The 23,228-nt window shown below is 50.9% G+C and overlaps 7 protein-coding genes across 7 annotated transcripts; 2 read left to right on the top strand and 5 right to left on the bottom strand.

Moving 5' to 3' along the window:
- Positions 1-953: 953 nt before the first annotated feature.
- On the bottom strand, positions 954-2,721 carry NCS57_00799300 (MFS domain-containing protein; the record flags this gene model as incomplete). The annotated part of the gene is made up of 4 exons (XM_053057825.1): positions 954-1,302; positions 1,362-1,480; positions 1,544-1,995; positions 2,052-2,721. The coding sequence occupies 4 exons, from the start codon at positions 2,719-2,721 to the stop codon at positions 954-956; spliced, it is 1,590 nt and encodes a 529-aa protein (XP_052911656.1).
- Positions 2,722-3,516: 795 nt separating this feature from the next.
- Positions 3,517-5,169, top strand: NCS57_00799200 (6-phosphogluconate dehydrogenase, decarboxylating; the record flags this gene model as incomplete). The annotated part of the gene is made up of 4 exons (XM_053057824.1): positions 3,517-3,531; positions 3,574-4,278; positions 4,334-5,081; positions 5,138-5,169. The coding sequence occupies 4 exons, from the start codon at positions 3,517-3,519 to the stop codon at positions 5,167-5,169; spliced, it is 1,500 nt and encodes a 499-aa protein (XP_052911655.1).
- Positions 5,170-6,094: 925 nt separating this feature from the next.
- On the bottom strand, positions 6,095-7,737 carry NCS57_00799100 (uncharacterized protein; the record flags this gene model as incomplete). Its single annotated transcript, XM_053057823.1, has 2 exons — positions 6,095-7,534; positions 7,588-7,737. 2 exons carry the CDS (start codon positions 7,735-7,737, stop codon positions 6,095-6,097), a joined length of 1,590 nt encoding a protein of 529 aa, XP_052911654.1.
- Positions 7,738-10,156: 2,419 nt separating this feature from the next.
- On the bottom strand, positions 10,157-11,004 carry NCS57_00799000 (FAD linked oxidase; the record flags this gene model as incomplete). Its single annotated transcript, XM_053057822.1, has 2 exons — positions 10,157-10,601; positions 10,700-11,004. The coding sequence occupies 2 exons, from the start codon at positions 11,002-11,004 to the stop codon at positions 10,157-10,159; spliced, it is 750 nt and encodes a 249-aa protein (XP_052911653.1).
- Positions 11,005-12,005: 1,001 nt separating this feature from the next.
- On the top strand, positions 12,006-13,580 carry NCS57_00798900 (putative MFS hexose transporter; the record flags this gene model as incomplete). The annotated part of the gene is made up of 2 exons (XM_053057821.1): positions 12,006-12,569; positions 12,633-13,580. The coding sequence occupies 2 exons, from the start codon at positions 12,006-12,008 to the stop codon at positions 13,578-13,580; spliced, it is 1,512 nt and encodes a 503-aa protein (XP_052911652.1).
- Positions 13,581-19,382: 5,802 nt separating this feature from the next.
- Positions 19,383-20,291, bottom strand: NCS57_00798800 (uncharacterized protein; the record flags this gene model as incomplete). Its single annotated transcript, XM_053057820.1, has 2 exons — positions 19,383-19,828; positions 19,898-20,291. 2 exons carry the CDS (start codon positions 20,289-20,291, stop codon positions 19,383-19,385), a joined length of 840 nt encoding a protein of 279 aa, XP_052911651.1.
- Positions 20,292-20,837: 546 nt separating this feature from the next.
- NCS57_00798700 (GH43-C2 domain-containing protein) lies at positions 20,838-22,475 on the bottom strand (the record flags this gene model as incomplete). The annotated part of the gene is made up of 2 exons (XM_053057819.1): positions 20,838-22,249; positions 22,313-22,475. 2 exons carry the CDS (start codon positions 22,473-22,475, stop codon positions 20,838-20,840), a joined length of 1,575 nt encoding a protein of 524 aa, XP_052911650.1.
- Between the last annotated feature and the right edge of the window lie 753 nt (positions 22,476-23,228).

The raw sequence follows: 23,228 nt of genomic DNA, 5'->3' as shown, positions 1-23,228 counted from the left end.
GTCAAGCGAGTCCTGCTGTGCTTGTCATATAGGCAGTGGCGTCTATACTTCCGACAAATGGAGCACACGGGCATGACGCCGTCGCACTTCATCCTTCGCCGGCGGCATTCACGACACGGGGTTGGCTCCTCCGCCGTGGATCCACTAGGCGGGCCTGCATGCAGAAGAGAGGCCTCGGGGAGCTTACCTTCCATGTCTGACTGGATGCAGGATACCCGGTCGGAATATTTCAGTACCAGGTCTTGGGAGGATGATGAACAATGAAAGAATTTCAACTCGATGGAACCCTGGATATTGGAGGTGTGCCCCCACGGCCGGATAATTTGGCGTTACGATTTAAGCGGGGCGCCTCCACTAGCGCACGGGGTAACGTTAGCGAGTTAGGTCGTAAGCCCCTTTCATTGTTGGGGATGTTGGAGGCTTGACGTGGTTGAGTGGGATAATTCTAACCTCTATTCTTTTTTGGTTGTCTTGAATCCAGCAATGTGTACGGCACTTGATCTTTATGAAACGCCTTTAAAATGAAGATACTCTGTCTTGGTACGACTGTGGTCTGGGCTGGCTCTGACAAGAGATCACAACATCCAACTAACAGTGCGGAGGTTCGTATAGATTGACCGAGCACGACTGTTGACGGTCTAGCGCAAAGGCTAATAGAGTAAGTGGGTGATGATGTACACTTCGCCACCCACTCCCATGCCTGGGAAATTTGTCATGTTTCATGATGTTCCGCGCGTGATTGTTCTAGATTTGACCTAAAGGTTGGACGTTGGAGAGCACATGGTACTATGGGGCTTCTCCAACGCCTTGCAGGCAATTCTGCATCATGTACTAACTCAGATGGGGCTAACACGCCTGTTCCCGGAAATCCTCACATCTAATCACCTCGGATAGTGAAGCCTTGGGTCAACGTGAAAGAGGAGCGATGGCTGCCTATCATCTCCACGACGGGCTCAAAGAAGGTATCTGAAGCCCTTCTGCATCCTTAGCGCCTCATCTGCCTCGTCTCTCATCTGCTGGGCAACATCACGTTGCGTCTCCCAGGCTTCCTCCTGCTCCTCGAGCTGCTTGTTCATCCTCACAAGCATCATGCGGAGGGCCAGTGCTCCGACGACGGTGGCGCCGAACATGGCTGTGACAATGCCGTAGCTCCCGCGGAACCCGTTGTCCTTTAGGCCCCAGACGTACGAGCCGGCGATGTTGCCCAGCTGGGCGAACGCGTTGATCAATGCGATAGCGACGGCACGTTTGGCTGGGGGACGGGGAAAGGTTGAGCTGATCCAAGAGTAGAAGACGATGTAACTGAGGGTCGGGGCCAGTTAGTAGAAGTTGGGCGACATCGCGAGTGTTTGTGAACTCACCCGGCATAAGAGGCTGCTTGTAAAAAGAGAGCAACGTAGCGAGCAGCAACGTTCCCTGTACACATGCTAATAATGAAGCCAACTAAGCCGATACCAATTGGGCCTACAATATGCCAAAACTGGTAAAGAGTATCAGTCAGCTGGCAGAAGGCATTGGATATATGTCAGAATCGGAGACGTACCTTCTCCTGGGATCGATCGGAGCTCCATGCAACGATGAGAGAAACGATACACGAGAACAGCCACGGCGGCGAGCTCATGAGCAGGGTTGGAACGTAGTCGAGACCAAGCGTGCCGGTGAGAGTGGGCTGCGTCAAAGGTAAGTATGTGCCGACTAGTATGGGAGGGATGGGATGGAGAGGAATCCCTACAAAGAAAGCGTTGAACGACAGACCAACCACGTATGCGGCGAAAGTTATCATCATGACATAGATCTTGGGGTCCGCGAGAGCCATGTACAAGCCGTCAAAGGGCCCCTGACCTTCAGCATCCACATCAGCCTCGCCAACATCCTCGATTATTCGGAGTTGGGCCACTTCAAGCTCTTCCCTGGAGAAGCCCTTGGTGTTGTGTGGAAGATCAGGAAGGATAAAAGCTGCGGCGATAGCAATACCCATGGTTATGGCACCCTCAACTAGAACAAAATTGTCAGCCGCGTCGCATTCGCCGATAAGAAGGTAGAAAGCTTACTCCAGAAGAGCCAGCGCCAAGAAGCATGCCCCAGAACCCCGTCCATTTTCGACAGCACACCAGCTGCAATAAGAGCTGAGAATGCGTTGGAAATAAGGTTACCGCAAAATAGGATTGCGTTCCTCTTGGTAAGTTCCCGACGCGTATACCACTTAGAGAGAATAAGCAACGCGCCAGGAAGGAAAGCGGCCTCAGTAAAGCCCAAGAAGAAGCGGACAGTGACCATTCCCGCGAAATTATGGGTATTGCCTGAAAGAGTGGAAATCAGGCCCCAGATAAGCATAATGGCTGCCAGATATAGCGAGGGTCGTTGGATCCGGTTGATGAAGATATTCGAAGGGACCTGCATAAGGATATAGCCCACGTAGAGAATACTGAGGCAGGTCGCATATTCGTTATCATCCAGCTTCAAATCCTCCTGCAGACCTCTGAGGCGGGCAGCGGCGATGTTGTTGCGGTCGAGATAGTTCATAATGTAGATGAGAACGAAGAGGCCGCAGCGAGCATCGAGCTTGAGCTTCAGGCGCTTCTCGACGCGCGCACGAGTTGCTGGATCCATTGTCGAAGCAGCATTGATGCGCTCACTGAGCGGCAACATCTTATCCGAGTTTTCCATTGTCTCGATGGTCGGCTTATCAGGTCTGCCCGACGTGTTTATGTTGTCGGCCATGGTGGTGTGTCCCGGATAGGTCTTGCACAGCTGAGAGTCACCACGACGGTCGGCACCTTTGGAGTAAAGATTATGATAGAAAGTCTGGAGACTCCGGGGTTGTTATCTGGGGTAGATGAGTTCTAAAAATCCGGGGTATGGGGAATGAACGAAGACTTTTATCTGAAAGGACATGGTGTTCACGTGCTCCTACTACGTAGTAGTCTCGAAAACCTGGTTTCAATGACTTTGTCGTCGAAATCCTTCATTGGGCCTAGGAGAGTGCCGTCGATCGTGGAGAAGGGTGATTGTCCACCACCAATCGGAACGCAGAATCCTCCATGGCCAATGTTCCAGCATGGCGCTCGGCGCTTCTGTGGGGGGCTGACAGTCAGCCAAGCTAAGTGAGTGGGGATAGTACACCGCTGTTGGCTGAGCCCGTCACTAGTGCGGGTCTCTTGAGGCTCTGGGAAGCACCAGGGTGATCTCTTTGTGGAGTCCCGTAAGCAGTCTGCATGACTCGCATCATGCCCCGTTGCACGCTGCTGAAGCACACCGGTTGATGCCGAGCAGGCCAGCCGAGGGTAGACTGTCAACCTCAACTCGTGGGAGGACAGGGGATGGCAGGCTGAGAAACGGCCTACCAGAGTTCAGAGACATCGAGATGGACTTCAGGAGAGTGGGAGTATTTATCTTCAGTACGAATCCAATGTAAGCAGCATTTTATGTAGAGGAACTTCAACGGCCACAAGTTGATACTGCTTAGAACCTCATTCTCTTTACCCAGCACATCTTTTGCAGAAGCTTTACTCGGCAATGGAGATTACGAAAGTAAGTTAGTCAAGTTGCGGCCCCTCCAACTTGCATTGGCAGTTACTGACCCGCGTCAATTACAAGGTCGGCATCATTGGTGCGGGTACCATGGGTGGCGCCGTGGCCCTTCTCTTCGCAGACAACGGCCTAGATGTATACGTCCACGACACTTCACACTCGAGTCTCGAGAAGGTGGCCAGCAATGCACAAGCGGCCGGCCTATCGGAGCGAGTTCACATTTGCAAGGACTACGATGTCTTATGCCAAGGACTCGGTACACCCAAAGTCTTCATGATCAGCCTCCCCAACGGCCGTCCAGGAGATGCTGTAGTCAAACAGCTCCAGCCTCATCTGACAAAAGGAGATATCTTAATTGACGCCTCGAACGAATACTACGAACGCACCCAATCGAGGCAGGATATTCTCCGCCCCCTCGGCGTCGCATACATCGGTCTGGGGATATCTGGGGGCAGCTTCGGTGCACGAAATGGCCCTTCACTTATGCCCGGCGGCGAGAAGTGGGCTGTGGAGCAGGTTCTGCCCCTCCTGGCAAGAATTGCGGCCAAGGACGATCATGGCCGTCCTTGTGTGACCAACATTGGCCCCAGGGGAAGCGGCCATTTCGTCAAGATGATACACAACGGCATCGAGCACGGTATAATGTCTAGCCTCTGCGAGGCATGGGAGTTGATGGACAAGTGTCTGAAGATGACTGGTGATGAGATTGGCCAGGTCTTCGACTCTTGGCACGCTGAGGGAGAGCTAGTATGACTCCTCGGAAAAGACTTGATCCAGAGGTTTGAGCTGACTCGGGCAACAGAGGGGCAACTTTCTCGTGTCAATCAGCGGGCCTATCTGCAGGACCAAAAGCCGTATCGATGGCGGTTCCCTTCTACACCAAATCAGGGACGCTGTTGTCCAAGATGCCAACGACTCTGAGGGCACTGGCGTTTGGGCCAACGTCGAAGCTGTGGCATCCCATGTGCCTGCACCGAGTTTGACCACGGCCCATTATCTACGACTTGCCTCAGCCGATGTGCATCAGAGAAGTGTTGTCAATGCCTCGATAGGCAGCTTCTCTCCCCAGCCGTTTGAAGTTGCGCCTGATCAACGAGCCAGCATTCTTGAACAACTACGACAGGCTGTCTACGTCACAAGTCTTGTCTGCTTTATCCAAGGATTTGACGTGCTGGAACACAAGAACCGACAAGAGGATTGGGGTGTTGACATGACGCGCGTGTTGGCCGTCTGGAGAGCCGGCTGCATCATCAAGTCTGATTACTTGTTCGACCTCCTAGACGCGGCTTACGCTCAGGATTTCAGCACGCACCTTCTGTGCAGGCAAGAAATAGCGGATGAGATCAAGAAGTTCTGGCCTTCGCTAAAGGCTATTGTGCTTGAAGGTCTCAAGGCCGATGCGCATGTGCCTTGCCTGAGCGCTACATTGGAATACCTCAAGTACATTGGCGGCACCGACCTTCCAACCTGCTTCTCGGAGGCTCAGCTTGACAGCTTTGGAGCGCACGGGTTTGATCTTAAAACAGAGCCTCTCAGGCATTTGCTAAAGGGTAAGATATACTCCTAATAACACAAGTCTCTTTAGATACTAATATAATCCTTCTAGGAAATTATCACGAAACTTGGTCCGGCGTCTAAGTATAACAATTATAAGTGTTTACAAGGGATAAACTAGTTATACTAGGTTTATATTAGTAAAGGAGATATTGGTATAAAGTCATTCATCAGATGGATAATTATATCCGCCTCACCCTGTCTCTCCATTGACACCTCGTCTCCGCCCCATAGTTAGTTGTGGCGATTAAAGTCGCCAGCAATGGCCACTTCCACTGCCCTCCCTGATCCCCGTCTGACGTCCATAATAATTTTGCGGAGGTTAACGCACGTGTCTCGCAAGAGCTTGGATCTCTCCTCTCGGTACATAGTCCGATACTGCTAGGGATAGCCGCTCCGGGGGCCGTGCGATCGGTGCTGCCATGTCCGGGGACTCTGTCGACACCTGCCCTGATTGATGTTGTTGTCGCATTTCTACCGCCAATTTCAGCGATGGGCTCAGGTGGCATCAAATCATGCGTCTCTTTGCAGTGCTCTATTCCGTTGCGACTTACGTCAATGGCCCCTGTTGGGTTTCGCTACCCACACTCGATTGACTGTCAACGTTTTCATGAGGCCCCGTTCGCAGCCCCTGACGTACTGCTTGGTGTTTTCGGCCGTGTGGGGGTGTCATGGAAAGACGCGCTCTGGTTTGGGTTAGGGCTGAGGCAGTAGTTTGGGCCAAACTACCAGCGGCCTCAGTTAGGTGCTGTTATAACTAATAATCAATGTCGTGTAATGTTGACAATTTGGTAGTACTGCTGAACCGGGATGGGCGAGTATGAGACATAACTTATAATTTAAATTTTAAATTAACATAATACTACCCTGGCGCAAGATATAACGCCTGAAAGATAGCTGGATACATCGTTCGACATGTTGCGCGTCTCCTAACCCGGTTGCTCAGCCTACAATATCAGAAGCAAAATGTAAATTTAGCCAGTTTATTGTAACGTCATTCCGGCTGGTGCTAATAAATGTACACAAACTCGTTGTTCTTCGAGTCAGTAAGATCTTTGAACGCATTCTCTCCCAACTGAGGACCTTCACTAGAATCTTGCCTACTATTAATATACCGGTGCTCCATACTAAGATCGTGAATCTTAGCTGGCTTGCCATCTGCGACTCGCTTGTGCTCCTGCATCTTATTGAGAAAGAACAGGTTCACAGCCTGGAGAATAATAGTAGCAATCATTGCACCGGTGATACCCATTGTCTTGGTCAATCCGGGCTTGTACATCGGCGCGTCGTTTGAGTTAAACAGGAGAGGACCAATAATGTTCCCGGCTGAGGAACCAATGTTGTATAGGGACATGATGACGGACTTCTTTGTGGTGCCAGCGATGTTTGAGATCATCCAGGATACGATCAAGGGGTTTCCGGCGAAAAGGAAGGCGAGCATATAGTAGGCCGCCAGGAGAGGGGCAATGTGGTCGCGGGGAAGAATGTAGAGCATGATGGCACCAGCCAGGACCGGGAGCATAGCTGCAATGAGGAAGGCCGATTTGATGCGGAAACGGTGTGCGAGATATGAGGCAGGAAGGATCACAATAAGCTGCACAAATCCAAATGGAATGTTGAGGAGTGAGGAAATGTGCTTATCAAGACCGAAACCAGCAATGATTAGAGGGCCAAAAGTGTTGGTGACTGCTGCAGTGACGTTGAGGCAAAGCGACATGGCAATGAAAAGCCAGCTCTTGATCTCAATCAAGGCTTCGAAAGCCTGATCCCACTTGAAATTGCGACTACCCGTACCGGTTTGGTTGGCACGAAGGCGCTCGATCGCTTGCAGTTTCTCCCAGTCATTGAGAAACCGGGCGGAGGGGATGTCGCTATCCATGAGCCAATAAACGATGGGCGCTGTGACGACGGTAACAAGACCAACAAAGAGGAAGAGGATCTTCCACGGAGGGAGGTGGCTCTCGATCTGGGCCAGACCATATGATAAGGCCGCTGCAATCATAGTCGCAAAACCATTGGTGCCGTACCAGCAGGCGACTCGCATGGGCTGTTCCGCGCGGCGATACCACTGGGAGGTGATGACGGAGAACAGTGGCAGGCACGCCGCCTCGAACAGCCCAAGGAGGAATCGCGTCGCGAGCAGACCGCCATAATCGTTGCACACGGCCATGCACGCCTGTGCGACTCCCCAGCCGAAGATGAGTACGGCCATGAGGATTCGGTGCGGTACGCGTACGATGAGCCATGACGAAAAGGGCAGCCAAACCAGTTGTGCGATGGGGGCCATGGAGCTGACGAGGGAGTATTGGTTGCCGGTAAGGTTGCAGTCTTGGCGGAGGCCATAGATGGCGCCGTAGCCGAGAACGGACTTGTCGAGGATCTGGAGGAAGTAGACCCAGACGAGGATGGAGAGAATGTGCTTGTCGGTTTTGCGGCGAATATGCTTGTCCTATAGACATTGTTAGATTCGTAAATGCCTGGGCCTAGAGTGATTGGACTGACATCTTCCTCGGTCAGCTCAACTTGCTGGTCGCCGATAAGATTTGCGGCTCGATCTCCATCCTTGGAATTGTTCCGATACTTGAGATCCTCTACATCTGCGACCTCAATACGGTGTTGAGTGACATCATCAATGTGCTCTGATGCGGCCATATCTGTCGCTGTGCGGGCTGGCTCTCTAAAAAAGAATTGAAGTCTAAGTGAGAATGGATGAAGAGGATGCTCAAAGTCGCTTGCAACCGGTCAATCTCAACGGCGCTCATCAACGCGTTACTTATAGAACAATTTCTACACCTCCACGGGAGCACTGTGGTTACCACTTGGTATGGCTATGAACCAACCCCCGCGGGGGTGGCGATCCTAGAGCGCCCCGCACCATTGCCGAATTACCGAATCTCTGCTCTCTGCGAGGTCATTCTTCGAGAACTTAGATACCGTACAGCGCATCCGTAGTGTTGAAAATCTGACGTTGGCCCCCACGGAGAAGCCCTCGGCTAGCTCCCTCTCCCCTCTCACATCATTCCCTCTCTTGCTTTGCCTTCTCCGCTCTAAGATCCTGAGTTATGCAGCTAATGAGCCGGGTTTGGTGGAGTTAGGCACATCTGTACCCCCACGTCGCTGTTCCTCTGTCTGGGGCTTCAGAGGTTACATATCGAAATGCGGGGTGCCCGTGTCTAAACCTGGGCAAACTTTATCAAGAATGCATGTCCATAAGCCTATCGGACTGTGTTCCGCTGTGGATCAAGACTCGACTCAGGAGCCATCCTCCCCCACGCAACCCCCGGGAACTTGTAGGAGACGGTGCGGGGATTAGCTTCAAATGTGGGCAAAGGTAATGCTAAGGCCACTCTCCTCACCAAGAGAATGCGTCATAGAGGCCGGTGCCATTTAGGCTCTCCTCATATAATTCTCCCTTGCAGTTTTGATACCGACTTTCCCCCTCAGATGGAATCAGAGGCTGGGGAGAAAAATCTCTGCGACCAGCGTCGTTGTTTGGAGGGCCTTGCGCGCCCTCCAATATCTCGGTCTGCCTTGGCTCTGAAGGCAGTCACGAGGTCCGGCTGCGTGTCGAGACCAGCTTTTGCAGAGGAAGATGAACTCTCCTAAGGTCTTCTCAGTGCCTGTTAAGGCCCCGATGGGGCCTCAAAGGCAAATGCGTGGTTGGGTGGCCTGAAAAATGCCTCTCCACTAGCAAATTGCTGCTACCAGCTGCGGGGAAGAATGACTTTTTGCGGGGAGTTGTGCGCATGTGATATCTCCACCTTTCAATTCCAGTCTAGGGTAATCGCAAAGGGTGTTTGCACTGAGGTCGGTGATGCTCGCTAGTTTTTGGCAATACCTCCGTTGAATTACATGCCCGGTTGCCTGTTCTCCGTCTGTTAGAGCCTCTGCCTGTTTCCTTCCCACATTACCTACATGAAGATGTGGATGTATATCCTGCGTATCTGAAGTGTGTTTAGATAAGAGTCACAGAAATTGACTACGGACTCCTGAGTTCCACCGCACACGCCTTTATCAGTGACCTGATCACGCCATCAATGGATCATAAACCAGCAACCGTCCAATGAGGCTGATTTATTGGGGCCTACTAGCGACGGGGATGAAGGGTTGTGGCTATTGAACCAATTTGGCGTTGCCCGGCTAAATCTGGGTAGCATGATACTGCCATACTGGACCGGTCAGCATCAAGAGTCTGGTGGCTTCTCTGGCTTCCTTAATGATGACATGTCGTCAATCTTGGCTGATTGGATCAATGGACAGCCTCTAGCAACGGACATGTTTGGTATGGACTTTGGCGAGTAGTTCGTTGCCCGGGCGCGTGGGGGCTGTGATTGACGCACAAGGCTGGTATACGAGATATTGAAATAATGAATGAAACCCATGCTCTTTGGATTTTGACATTGATATAGCTTATGCTCCCATTGAAGCTTTACTTAAGGCGCAATTATACTCAAAGCTTGTGGTGGCTATGAGGTTGAGGGAGAATTCAGGTTGTGTCGGTTGAAATGCAACGCATTGTAGATCAAGAAATGGGCCAAGTGTGCTTCGTACAAACGAAAATTAGGCAATAATCCCCAGTCGCTACCTGGAAACGCCGTAACAGGTGGGTTGTGTAATTATTGACAAATGATCAAGGCGTCGGAACCGGTGCCCGTCTCGTACCTCCAGAGAATAAGAAGACAGAAAGTTGAGAATATAAGAGAGGGGCAGGAGGTTGGCCACTTTAACCTCACCGAGGGCTTCATGTTCGTATGATTTGGTATGTTCCCCCGAGGGATGCAGCTCCTAAGGCTGAGAGTGGAAGTCGTGGCGTTGTACTGGAAAAAGCCCCATCAGGGATCAAAAGACTTGAACCCAACGAGCGTGCATGAATAGAAAGAATAATTTCATGAAGGTATGAAGACAGGGGGTTCGGCGCACGGGCGAAAAGTGTGTAATTTATTGAATTACAAGCAACCCTTGGTACAGTAGTACAAGATATTTTCCAGCCTTTGAAACCCGTCTCCGTGCCGTAGCACTGGCCCTCGAGAATGGTCTGCTTCCCGGTGGTGCACTTACCGTAGCAAGCATTTCAGAGACGTGTCTGGGTTGTCAGGGCCGGCTTGTACGGGCTCCAGAACGCGCTATGCGGGTCCCAATGCTCCCTCACCCTTTGCAACTCCTCCAACTTCTCCTCCTGAAACAGCTCGTCCAAGTTCACACCAAGTCTCATCGTATTCGCAAATGTCTTCGGCGGAACTCCGCCTGAACATCGACAAGTGTTGAGAAACTCGTCTACAAAGTCGACTAGCCTGTCTCTCGACGCCGGAGCTACGCACCACGTCAAGGCCATCGCTGTTGAGCCCCTATCTCGCCCCTCAAGGAACCTGTTCTCAATATCCTTCATATTTCCCTTGGCGCGGAGTTTATCTGGGTTGAACTTGTAAAACACGACTGACGTGCGAGCCGCGCCGGGAGGCTGTTCCATGACTTGAGGCCATTTCGCAAAGCTCTCCTTGATGGCCTGGGGAGTCAAGCTTTTGATTCGCGCGGCATTCATGCTCTTGAATCCGCCATGTGCATTGAACGGCTCGAAGCCGTCGTTGATGTTGGAAAAAGACACGAGCGCGTGTACGCCTTGAGGGCCTTTCCGACAAGAATCACTTCGAACAACTTGGTAGCGGCCTTTTCAGCATCCTCAGAAGGACCGTAGTATGTCGCTGAGAGAACGATGATGGGTGAGCCAGCCGCGGGAGCACCAGGCGGACTGTATAGAAAGGTGATTTGGACGTTGAGAGGCACGGCTGGTGGGTCAAAGGAGGAAAATGCTTCAACCATATCGTTGAGGGCGGCGGGAGGAAACATCAGCACACGAGTCCACACCCTGTTCTCGGTTAGACGCAGAGAAGAGATGGGGTAGGCCTTCACCGTTGCGGCCATGACAACTCCGAGGCCATGCCCGGCACTGCACAAAGGGTAGAACAAGGCGAGATCCTCTCCAGTCGACGACGACTCAACTTTAATGGCCCTGCCCTTCGCGGTGATGATGCGAAACGAGAGGGCATGTCGACCATGAAGCCATGCAGGTTATTCTGCGACATATTCCCCCCACCGAGAACTGCACCCACGGCACCCACGGCATTTGAGTTGGGAATGGTGGTGTAGTAACCCTACCACATAGTGTAACCGGGGGTTAGCTTGTTACGACCCTCGAGAACATCGATCCTACCCTGGACCGAACTTAGAGAATATCAGTCTAAGAACCAACCACAAGTATTTAGAACACTCTCATTTGCACTTTCTTATATACCAGCTACCTCAGCTATCAATATAACGTAGCTACACTTAATACCCTTGAGCATATTACCAGACGTGATATATACCACTTAGTGTATGCTTCCTGATCCTCTGCCAACACAAATCCAGTACGACAGGTTTATCTCTTGGGAAACACCATACCGTCACACAAAGTACCGATACGAGCATGCACAGCCATCCTCTAGTGCAGTCATTGTCCAGACACACGAGCGGAACTTGCATCGCTTGAAATGACTAGCAGTAATTGTGCGGAGAGTTATGTCTCCCCGGACTCGTGCTGCCCACGGTGCAACCCCATGCCCCAAAATCAGGAGAAAATCATGGAAAGCCAGACTCCTCCCCACAGCTCTGGGGTACGCGAACCCTCCAGTTGGAATAACAAGAGTAGTAGCTGGATTTCTGCTCATTCGTCATTTGACGTCTAGGTTGCTCCCTCGGCTGTCAATCCACCGATTGTGGCGTCTCAATCTCGAGGCATGTTGGGGAGTTGGCTATGAGATCATGCATGGCACCTAGCCACCGTCGATCCAAGACAGGCTTCAATTTTCTTGCCTGACGCATGCTTCTGCAGCTGATCTGCACATTACCCCTTAATATTTTGCATCTCGTTCCGTCCTGTCAACATGTCGCCTGCTCTGGACCAGGAAGGGCTCCAGCACGCCATTCAGGACTCTCAGCCATGGCACAAGACCGCCAGCTTAATTCATCTCTACCTCGGGCTGATTGCACCTCTACTCACATCGGCGGCTTGGAGATTTGACCTAAGCTTAACAGATGGGTTACAATCTATCAAAGTAGTCATGGATAACTTCGGTAACCCGACCGGCGCGAAACTTGGCTTCTACGGAGCCTCCATGTCTGTAGGTGGGCTCGTCGCTTACATAGTCGGCGGCCCTCTTAACGATTACCTGGGCCGTCACACTCTTGTCTTTGTCGGTGCAGCCCTGGTAGCTGGCATGGTTATCATGGAAACTTTCTCAACCTCGTTGGAGATGTTCTCTGGGGCCAAGCTCATCCTTGGTTTCGGCAGTAATCTCCAACAACTAGCCGCCCCAGTACTTGTCACCGAGCTCGCCTACCCAAAGCAGCGTGAGGCCATCACATCGATTTACAAGACTTGCATTTTTATTGGCCTTATTATTGGCTCTTGGATCACTTTTGCTACGTTTCGCATGGAGTCGCAGTGGGCTTGGAAGCTGCCGTGCATCTTGCAACTGGCCCTACCAAGCTACCAAACCCCCACCGCCTAGTTTTGCGCCGAGAGCCCGCGTTGGCTAGTCGCCAAGGGGCGTATTGAAGAAGCGAGGCAGATTCTGATCAAGTATCATGGCAATGGCGTCGAGGATGATGTCGTCAAGGCGGAGCTACAGGAGATCATTGCAGGCCTGGACGCTGACAAGACCATGCTGAAGCCTAATAAGGAAGGCATCAAAACGATTCTTGGCTCCAAGGGCAACCGTCACCGTCTGTGGCTGGGCTTCTGGACTGCAGTCGGTTCTCAATGCCTCGGCAGCAACTTTGTCTCGACTTACTTGCCTCTTATTCTGGACCAGGTCGGCACGACTACCTCCAAGGACAAAACGCTCATCAACGGTTTGGTCAACATCTGGCAGTGGGTCTGTGCCGTTACCGCAGCCTTGGTCATTCCTCGTGTTGGACAACGCACCATTTTCCTGACGACCACCACTGGTAACACTGTCACATTCATTATTTGGACTGCTTTGACCGCTACATACCTCCGTGACCCTAAAAATAGCTATGGTATTGGTACCATTCTCGTTATCTTCGCCTTCTCCTTCTTCACAGCCATCTGCTGGATCCCGCTGCTCATCATGTACCCACTTGAGATGGTTACCACTAAGCAGCGAGGTATTTTCTTCTCTTGGACAATGTTTTGCGTCAACGCATCCAGCTTCATCGCCAGTTACCTGAATCCGGTAGCCCTGGAGAACATTCAATGGCGGTACTATATCGTACAGTGCGTCTTCAACGCTTTGGTTCTGGCAATTGTCTACTTTACCTTTGTGGAGACGCGTGGTCTTACCTTGGAGGAGGTGGCAGTTATTTTCGATGGAAGTGAGGGCTTCGACTACTCAAATGCCATGATCAGTGCCGGAATGGGGAAGGAAGTTGAGTTGGCTGAGACGACGCAGGAGGATGATGCCACCACCAAGGGCACAGCCACAAAGACAGTCTAAGCTTACATTAATGTAAAGAGCTAATAAACAAGGGCAACTTCTCGATTTTTGAAAGTTTGATCTTTAATAACGATTATTCAGAGTAGTGCTATTCGTATGACCACTTTTTGCTGGCTAGCCCCAAGACTTGTTCATACGAACTTTCCCTACGACAAACTTTCTTCAGCTAGCTTTTTGCCCTTCTCAAGTTGGGATAACCTCAATCCAGATCTAGGATTTGCCCCTTACTATAGATTAGAGCAGCCCGCAACAGCTTAGGATAGCACGACTCAATATGCAATATTGTGAAAAGCCCCTACTGAGGGCCAAATTGATATGTAGCGCCGTCCCATGGACCATGAATCAGCCATAAACTCGTCTCTTGGTCATCATAAAACCCATCACCTGTTCGAAATCAACATCGAGTTCCCAATTGCCTTCGTTTTTCTAGGTCCAACTTCCTCGATAGGAGGTGCAACCATTTAGGCGTACAACGCCGCCAATCTGTCTGAAACCTTCGAGTCCAGCCGAGCCAGAACATCCAGTAAAGCCAAAAAATGGGATTTCGCTCTTTCAATAACCAGTTCCATGTTCTGTCCTTGTGTTACCTCAAGAAGGGTAGCGCATATAAATCGCAGCTTCTCAACCTGCAAGTAAATCAGCATGGCTTGTTCAAAGAGCTTAGGTAGTTAGGATTCCTACAACAGGCTCTCCATTGCGCTTTACAGACTCAAGTGGGACACTATTGACCTCTTGCAAGACTTCGTGAGCGATCTCAATTTTCCTCCAGGCAAGAGATGTCGAATCGTCACCGAGCCCGAGAAGGCTTGCGTAGCCCAAGGACGCAAATCGACACAGAATCGTCATATTCAGGTAGCGGTATGTGATGAAAATATTGGCTCTTTGCATCCAGAGACCATTTTCTTGATAGTCGTTGCGGACTAGGTTTTGGAGGCCAGTGGTGGGCTGCGAGTAGTATATGCATTGGGGCATGTCATCCTTAACACTTGCAAAACGCATATACGATTCACACAGACTCCGACGTTGTGTATCGCTCATCGTAGCACCAATACGATTGTTGGCGGCCACGAATAGTCCTAGTTCAGCCAGTGTGGAAGATCCGCGATCCCATACCTCAAGATCTTTTTTGAAGCATTCTAAGATAAATTCCTCGGACAGACCACGGTTTGTGTTCCGATCAGCGTCAAGCAGGGGTGGGCTCAAGTCGATCAGCCGAGATGTAGTTATTGGTTGCTGCAGGACGAATTCGTTGAGTTGCTGAGGGCGGTTGTTCAATAGCCCAGCCGACTTATCCGAGATAAAACAGTGCCAGAAAATAATGCGCCGAAGCTTTGCCTCAACTGGATCCAGTCCTCTGTATGAATCCTCGTCCCAGAGACGCATCTGATGCACAAGGGCAGCCGCTTGGTCCTTGTAGTACCAAGCACGCAAGCCATTCCCGTTCAAATGATGATGAGCTGACAGAATAAGGCGAATAGATATGCTGGTGGAGCTTGGCCATGCCACGTCGTGTACCATGTACGGGCCCAGAACACTTTCTGAGGACCTCGCAAAATGGTCAGAAAGTGCTTTGCCGTAAGTGGCGCCGGTTGAAAGCGGTACCTGGGACATGCAGGCACAGATTGCAGTCATCAAGCAATACGCTCGTGCTTTCTCAACCATCACCAACGTAACTGCTTCATTACAGTTGTCCAGTCTAGGAGGCGGGACTAATGTGGTCTGGGCGCGCAAGGTTGGCTCATGAAAGATGGGTACTATCGTGAAGGTAGTATACATGAGTTCATCAATCCAACCATCCACTTCCGTTCGTATAGAATGGTCGGTGTGTTTGGCGATCTCTGCAAGTAAGGCATGGTGAGCAGAGAATCCAGTCTCGGGCTCAACTAGAGTGGCCTGGGGCTGGGAGACGGGAGAGAACGTATCCACGAGGATTGGTGATGATTCTGCCCCATCAGGATGAGTCCTCACACAAGCTGGGCCACGATTTTCTGGGGATGGCAGGGACCCCAGGATCCTCGGGGAGACAGTGTTCGATCCTGGGGTAGCCAAGGGTGACGGCGTCGCTCCCTGTGGGACGCCGCTGGTGTCAGGCTCCGTGGCCTGCCAGGTACTAGCGTCGGGCGCATATTTCGGCTTCGGGCCTCTTCTTCGCTGGGGCACTGCATAAGTGCAGGGCACGTCATAAAGTCTGCAATGGCTGCATGCTGGCGCGTGTTGATCGCACTACAAGACCATCAGAACAACTCACTTTATTACACGCAATGATGCTGCAGTGTACCTTGACTTTTCGCTGCCGGCATGCATCGCATGCCCGCTTAGGCATGATGAGATGTCACGAGCAGGGTTCGATGGGTCTCTGCTGTGTGGTTCGGATAATCGCCTGAGTGCCGTCGTGTGCTTGAATACGGAAGAATCCAGGTCTGAGTTTCGTCGCGGAGTTTCTCATGCGGGGATTCTTAGTCGCTAATGAACATTGAAGGTGTGGATTCCGCAAGGTCCCATTCCTACTCGAGTTAGCAATTTGGCCGTCAAACTGGCGCTAGTCATCCGCGGGGTCTCCGCGGGGATGGTTCTGCAAGGATACGAAGGGGGTGTATTCGGAATATTGCGGAGAACATGTTGTACTGAGCCTATCGGAGAGCGGTACCGATATCAAAGAATGGACAGGTCAATGTGTACGTGAGTTGGTTATTTTGGAGGTATTTCACCGGTCGCCAGAATCCGCAATGGAAAGGAAACATGCAGCACGCATTCTCTACTATATATAGCGGGGGGGAGAAAGGGCGGATGCTTTCAAAGTGAAGTGTTTTGCTTCATTAAACATTGATGTCATGTGGCAATACGTGGACAGGCGGCAGCCGAAATAGCGGATGCGATGTATCTGTCTATCTAGGCAGAATCCGCCCCCTACTTCTCAACATCAGGACTAGTCTTATTGAACATGGCATCAACTTCCTCAAGGGTACGGTTCCTCGTTTCGGGCAGAGCCCACCAGAGGTAGACAGTAAGAGGAGTTGCGAGCCCCACGAAGATAATAAGCAAGCGAGCACCAAGATTAGCCCGGTCCCGGTTGAACTGCAGAAATTGTTTAGCCAACAAAGATTGCCTGACAGCAACTAGAAGGAATAACACTTACCAGGTATGGGATAGCAAAAGCAATACCCCAGCCGACAATATTGGCTACAATTGTAGCAAAAGACTGAGTCTTAGCCCTGAGTCGCTGGGTCGGCATTTCAGGCGCGACGACGAAGCCTATCGTGCCAATAGTGAGCTGGTAGAAAAAGGCCCAGGATGCCACGAAAGCCACAGACGCCATGATAGCGGACTTGTTGGCTGTACCAGCGAATCCAGCCCCGGAAATGACGAGATCCCAGATTATCAATAGGGCAGATCCATACAACATGACATTTCGCTGGCCAACGAACTCAGGCAAGATCAAGGCACCAATGTTGCCAGCTAACATGAGAGCGAAAGATCCTAACGTAATAGCGAATGCATTGCCGACACCGGACAGCTGAAAGAAGTAGGCCTGGTATGAGAGGATAAAGGGCATGCCACTGCAGTGGTGCAGAGTATAGATGGTAGTCATCAGGAGAGTGCGGCGCAGGTTTCCGCCCTTGAAGATTTCGAGATAGCTACTGTCCTTCTCTGTCTAGTTCTGTTGCGTGGATGACTTGACGATGGATAGGATGTCTGCCATTTTTTCTTCAACAAGCTGGGGGTCGGAAATGTTGTGAAGTTTCACAATAGCCTTGCGAGTATCGGCATTCCGTCCCTTCATCGCGTACCACACCGGCGACTCAGGCATAAAGGGGAAAATAAACAACAGAATCGCAGGGATCAAAAACGTTAGGCAAAAGGTGCCCTTATACGACCAAGATCCCTGGACGGTCGACAGCGGATTTGCAACGACAACAGCGAGAAACTGTCCAAAAACGACAAAGGTGTTGAACATGGACATAAGAGCGCCGCGGACCTCTGTAGGGGCGTTCTCGACCACGTAGAGCGGTGCTGTAGTGTAGGCCATGCCGATAGCAATACCAAAGATAAGCTTTGCAGCGAAGAGCGTTTGCAGGTTCGGGGCGAAGACGAGCGCAAAGCTGCTGCCAATAGATGTCGCAATGTGCATCCAGAACGCAAGCTTGCGGCCGTATCTGTCGTTGGTGAAGCCGGACACGAAGCTGCCAATGATGGCTCCGAGTGTGTTTGCGGCCGCCCAGAGGGATTGCCATGTAGCATCAACAACGTAGTCGCTGGCCGGCTCGTAGTATTTGCCATAGTCTTTTCGGAATTGGGGGAAGGCAAGGGCTTGGCCGGAGATGATGCCATCGAAACCGAAGTTGACGAGCAGCAGGAGGGCGATGAGACACCACATTGAGACGCGCTTGTGATCCTTGAAGGACTTTAGGTTCTCTTTCCACTGCTGGAAGCCGAAGTTCGACTCATTGGCTTCGGCTGCGCCCCTGGTAACATGGAGGTCTTCGTGATGGTTGGTCTCCTACAACCCCTGTCAGCCGTCCTGTTGTTGCTATTAGAACGTGATATTAATGGAGAAACGTACCGCGCCAACCTTCTCCATGGAGTGCTTTGCTTCGGACGACATGGTGAAAGTCTGTAGGGTTGCTACGTCGTAAGATTCAATGTTCGAGTTTGATAGTGAGGGTGGAAGATGAGATGGTGATGGCCTCCCTGTCGTACTTATAATCCTGAGGTCTTTTCGATGAGAGCCTAGACTGGCTAGCGCATAACCGTCAAGGGAGCCATGAGAACCCGTCCGCTCTCGAGTCCATCCAGCGTTGCATGCGGGGCGATGGTGAAGACTTGTCAAACTCTAGCAACCGCTCCCCAGTCTTGGGCAGCTGGACAGCCTGGGGAGGGTGAATTTGCCGGCGCCTTCTCCAGTCTCTCCTCGCTTAACCGCTCGTCACATGGAGAAAATACGGGGCCCGGCAGCTTCAATTGTTGCAATGCACACTTCGTCCGGCACAAAGGATTCATCACACCAAGATGCCAGAGTTCGGGCATTCCTGAGTCAATCCACATTATGTGGGGCCAATTCCCCGGGGAGAATTATAAGTGGGGACGTAGAGCCTCAGCATCGGTAGTGTGGGCCGAGGATAGGATTACCGCAATATACGACGCGTGACCGTCCTACTGGGTCTTGGAGGTGTGGCACGGTTGTTTAGAAATCGCCGCACTTTCAACTGAATGGCATCAAGCGATAGAAGTCATCAAGGAACACAGATAGACTTGTCGGCAGTCGATAGTGGAGGAAGCGCAAAGGCCCATTTTCATATTGCTATAACTAAGTTAGATGTTAAAGACATAACGTACGTGATAAGCGAGTGGATCAGACAAGCGAGTGGATCACTTATAATGTGTACTGAAAAGAGCTAAACCTTAAATTTCTAAACCTAGCTATATAATTATTAAAAATCTTTAAAGAATATTGTTTGCTATTGAAGTAAAAAGAAAACTATATAATATTTTTTATATAATTTTGATTAATTTATACAATTTTTAAATAATAAAAAACTAAAAAAAAAAAACATATAAATAAGCTTTTCTTAACTAGCTTATTAATTAATTTATTTTATAAAAATTTAAAAAATAATTTATTCTTATTATATAAATATACTAAATATTATATAAGATTTAAGGCTATTTTAAGTTTAGTTTAAATTTTCTAGAATTATTTAAAGATATTTTTAAATAAGGTCTAAATCCTATGAAATTTCAAATCGGTCAACTCGCTTAGCATGTACGTTACTGCTCAACCATATCATAAAATCTCTAATGTGTTCAAAATAGCTCCTCCGGCTCCTCAATCGCATACACTGCACATTCTGCAACCATGGTTCTTGCTGCCGGCGTCAGCATGTCCAAATCTGTGGCACAGAATCGGTAGATATCCATAGTGTGAGAGCAGGGACCTCCAGAAGGAAATAAACCAGGCTTTGTGCCTCCTCCAACCATCATAGATTTGCCAATAGCCGCTGGGAGATCATGGCCATCGAATATAGACTCACTATCGGTGTTCAGCCAAACGTTGGCAAACATGTGAAGCGGATACTCCTTCTTGCCAGCCTTGGCCACCTTGCCCAAGAAGTTGGCATATACTCGCACCATGAGCAACCCATTAGCGAAAACTCTTTTTCCAAAAGCATGTTCCCACGTCTTAGGCCCCCGAGCAGACACGGCCGTGCGGAAGTTGGGGAATTTCCTTTCAAATTCTGGGTACAGCTTGTCTTTCAAGGTCAAATACTCGAGCAAATCAGCGGGGATAGGCTAAGCGAACGCCTCGTCTGCCAGCTTACTTCGGTCCTGGGAGTCGCCCAAGATGCCGCACTCGTTCTCAACTTGAACCATCATGACGGTGCTGAAGCTCTTGTCTACCTCCTTGATATGCCGTAGTAGGGCGGTAAAGGCCCGAGCATCGGCCTCCCAGGTAGCTTGGCTAAGTGGCGAGAGTACTTCAATTGACTTCAGGCGCAGGTTTTCGTCATTGATGTGAACCCGCGGAAAGCGCTTATAGTCTTTCTTCACCCAAGCAGGGGCATAGCTGCTCATTCCATTCTTGTAAGAGCCAAACCAAAGAATGACGAGATGCAGACCATGCTTTCGGGCTCCCAATACGACCTTGTCGAGTTCTGAGAAATCGAAAACACCCTCTTGAGGCTCGATGCTCTCCCACGAGACGCTTCCGAGCATAGTATTAAAATTGCATCGTTTTAAGTTGGCCCAGAGGGAATCCATATACTCGGCAGATGAAAAGGATGAGTTGTGAGTCTCACATGGCAGCATCAAGAAGGGTTTTCCCTTAACAATTCACTGTGCCGAGGTTTTTGTGCGCTGCAGATGGGGGGTTTCAACAATTGTCATGATGACTAGGCTGAATCAATATTCTTGGATGTTGCAGTCGGCGTTGAGATTGGGCTGAAGAGGCTCCATGGCGACTGTCATATCATTCAATAAGGATCAGACACGCTATTGAATGCTCCCTTGTCGCTGTCTCCTCTTCACTTTCGCTTGATTCTGTGGCCACCTGACTAACAATGGTTGTGCCTCTTCAGCCCGCATTTGAAGAATTACGCCGCGGAGAAATAGAGCCCCACCTGAGCTGGCTACTTGCCCATGGGGAGGTAATTCATGACCTGCGCCGGCATGGGCTGCATCCACTGATGACAGAACGAGAAGCAACGATTGGTAGAAGTGTAGTCTATTCTCTGTGCTTCTATACGCTAGAGTCATCTAGTCTTAATTCTGTACATTGAATTCAACAAACTTCACAGCGCTGCTGGCATCAGCCTGGGCTGTTACCGCATGGGCAAACACTCCGTAGATCGGGCCAGTCATTTCGCGCACCGACAATCGGAAAGAGGGCACATCTCCAAACTCGTGCCAGTTGCCCTCGCCAACTTGAGCGGATAGGGACCACTTCGTAGGGTAGGCTGTGATTCGCAGCTCGACCGACTTGGATCCCTCAACGGCAAGCTCCCCTCCCACTGTCTCCAGATCCTCGACAGATCTCAAGCGGCAGGACACTCTGCCGCTGTCCGCCGCGTAGACCAACGACACATGCCGCAGATGGTCTTTGTACATGGTCAGGCCTGCCTCGGCACCGCCCTGTACGCTTGAAATATCGACAATTGCGGTGGCAACGGAAGTCAGCGACCGCTGTCGCTGGCCAATGAAGGTGCTGGTGCCGTTAGGCGCATCGAGGTTCGTGGTGCTCGGGAACAGGCCGATTTCCCCACCATCTTGCTCGGAAATTTGGTACTTGCTCAGGTCAGGAGTCCTTATGTAGCAGTCTTCAACCCGTGGAGGTGCGGTAAACGGAGCACCGCCGGTAGGGTTAATCGATGTGGCGGAAAATTCCATCTTGAATCGCTGCACCTTGGGCCATCCATCCTCGGGCCACTCAACCGGCGATAGAAAGCTCTCACGTCCCAGGGGAGCCAGGAAGGCGTCCTTGCTATCGGCATTCTCGTTGCGCACCGCAAGACCAGCTGCCCACCAGTTGTCATCACCATCCTGGAAGATATCGCCGTGCCCAGTATTCTGGATGTACTCCTCAGTGCCGTCAGCCGTTAGGATCGGGTTCTGCTTGTTGTCTTCGTAGGGGCCCCAGATATTGTCGGAGCGTCCAATGCACAGCATATGGTGCTCAAAAGTGCCGCCTTCTGCCACCATGAGGTAGTACGTCTTGCCGCGCTTGTAAATATGCGGCGCTTCCGTATCGTACTTGGCATGTCCACCCCAGATGGTCTTGGTCTCGGAGAGATGCTTGCCAGTCTTGATATCTAGCTCAAACTGCTGAATAACAGAGGTGGGCTGTGTCTTCTGGAAGTAGTGGGCTCCCTGAAAGTAGACCTTTCCGTCGTCGTCGAAAAATAGGTCAGGGTCGATGCCCATAAATGGGATATAGATAGGGTCGCTCCATTCGCCCTTGAGAGGATCGGTAGATGTCACAATGAAGTTGTCTGTCCTAAAACTGTCGGTCGTAATAGCAGCATTTGTGCAGATGATATAGAATGTTCCGTTGTGGTATCGGATCGAGGGAGCGAACAGGCCACCCGAGGCGACAATAATCTTGCCAGTATCCAGCGTGGACTTGTTCGTCGTCGCATCCTTCAGGCTCATCTGCTCGATCCTATTGAAGGCATTGCCTAAGTTACATAGTCAGTGTACCATTTCTTTTATCCAGACGATTATTAAAGTTGGGTGCATACCAATATGTGTCCATTCCTTGAGGTCCCGAGAAGCATAGATGGGCAGGCCCGGGAAGATGTGGAAGGACGAGGTGCAGAGGTAGAAAACGCCATCCACGAACAGCACAGACGGATCAGGGGCAAATCCCGGCACTATGGGGTTCTGGTACGTGGTTTTCGCCATTTTCCTTTATGTATGATGCAAAGAAACGCTGTTGAGCAGGCGGGAACACTGAGACACTACGAGTGGGAGATCGAAGCACCTAAAGTACAGAAGCTCACCCATTCGCCCATTGAACGCGACTGGGCGCCTGAACATACGTACTGATATATGCGCTGCTCGGCCCTAGACAGCGGCCCGCGCCGAGAACCTGGACTGAGCGGGGAAATTGGCACCGAAGCAACCTTTGCACGTTCGAGTTTCCCCGAGCCCTCGGAGAAATAAGAAAGACCAGCATCCTCACATCACACCACACCAAGAGCAGCTCCACAAAGATTGAGGAGCTACATGCACCAGCACCTGTCATTCACATGCGAACACCGGCATCCCCGCAAACCCACCTGGAGACCCTGTGTGGAGTAGCTGTGGTCCTGAGCTTTTCCCCCTTCGCCCTATGCCAACTTAGCTGATCTTGCCATGGATCTAGACCTAAGCCACTGGGTTCGTGGACGTGTAGCTCATCTGTCGTGGTTGGCCTGCGGCCCTACGCCGGCAATATTCGGCACCTCAAGCTAAGACTAGGTGAAAACGATTCCCAGGCCACAAACGTAAGCACTATGGTGGCGGTTTCTTGCATCTTTCCAGCTGTTTCTGGGCTAAGAGCTCATCCAGCCAATGAAACAATAGATTCTGAATCTGTCACCGACGAATTAGCTGTTGGGACACTACGACAGATGGCCCTCCTTTGTCCAAATCATTCACATAACACCTAAGTAG

The sequence above is a fragment of the Fusarium keratoplasticum genome, chromosome 6, assembly GCF_025433545.1.
Source record: "Fusarium keratoplasticum isolate Fu6.1 chromosome 6, whole genome shotgun sequence".
Taxonomy (NCBI): domain Eukaryota; kingdom Fungi; phylum Ascomycota; class Sordariomycetes; order Hypocreales; family Nectriaceae; genus Fusarium; species Fusarium keratoplasticum.
The sequence above is the reverse complement of the archived record's forward strand: the minus strand, read 5'-3'. Positions and strand labels throughout refer to the sequence as shown.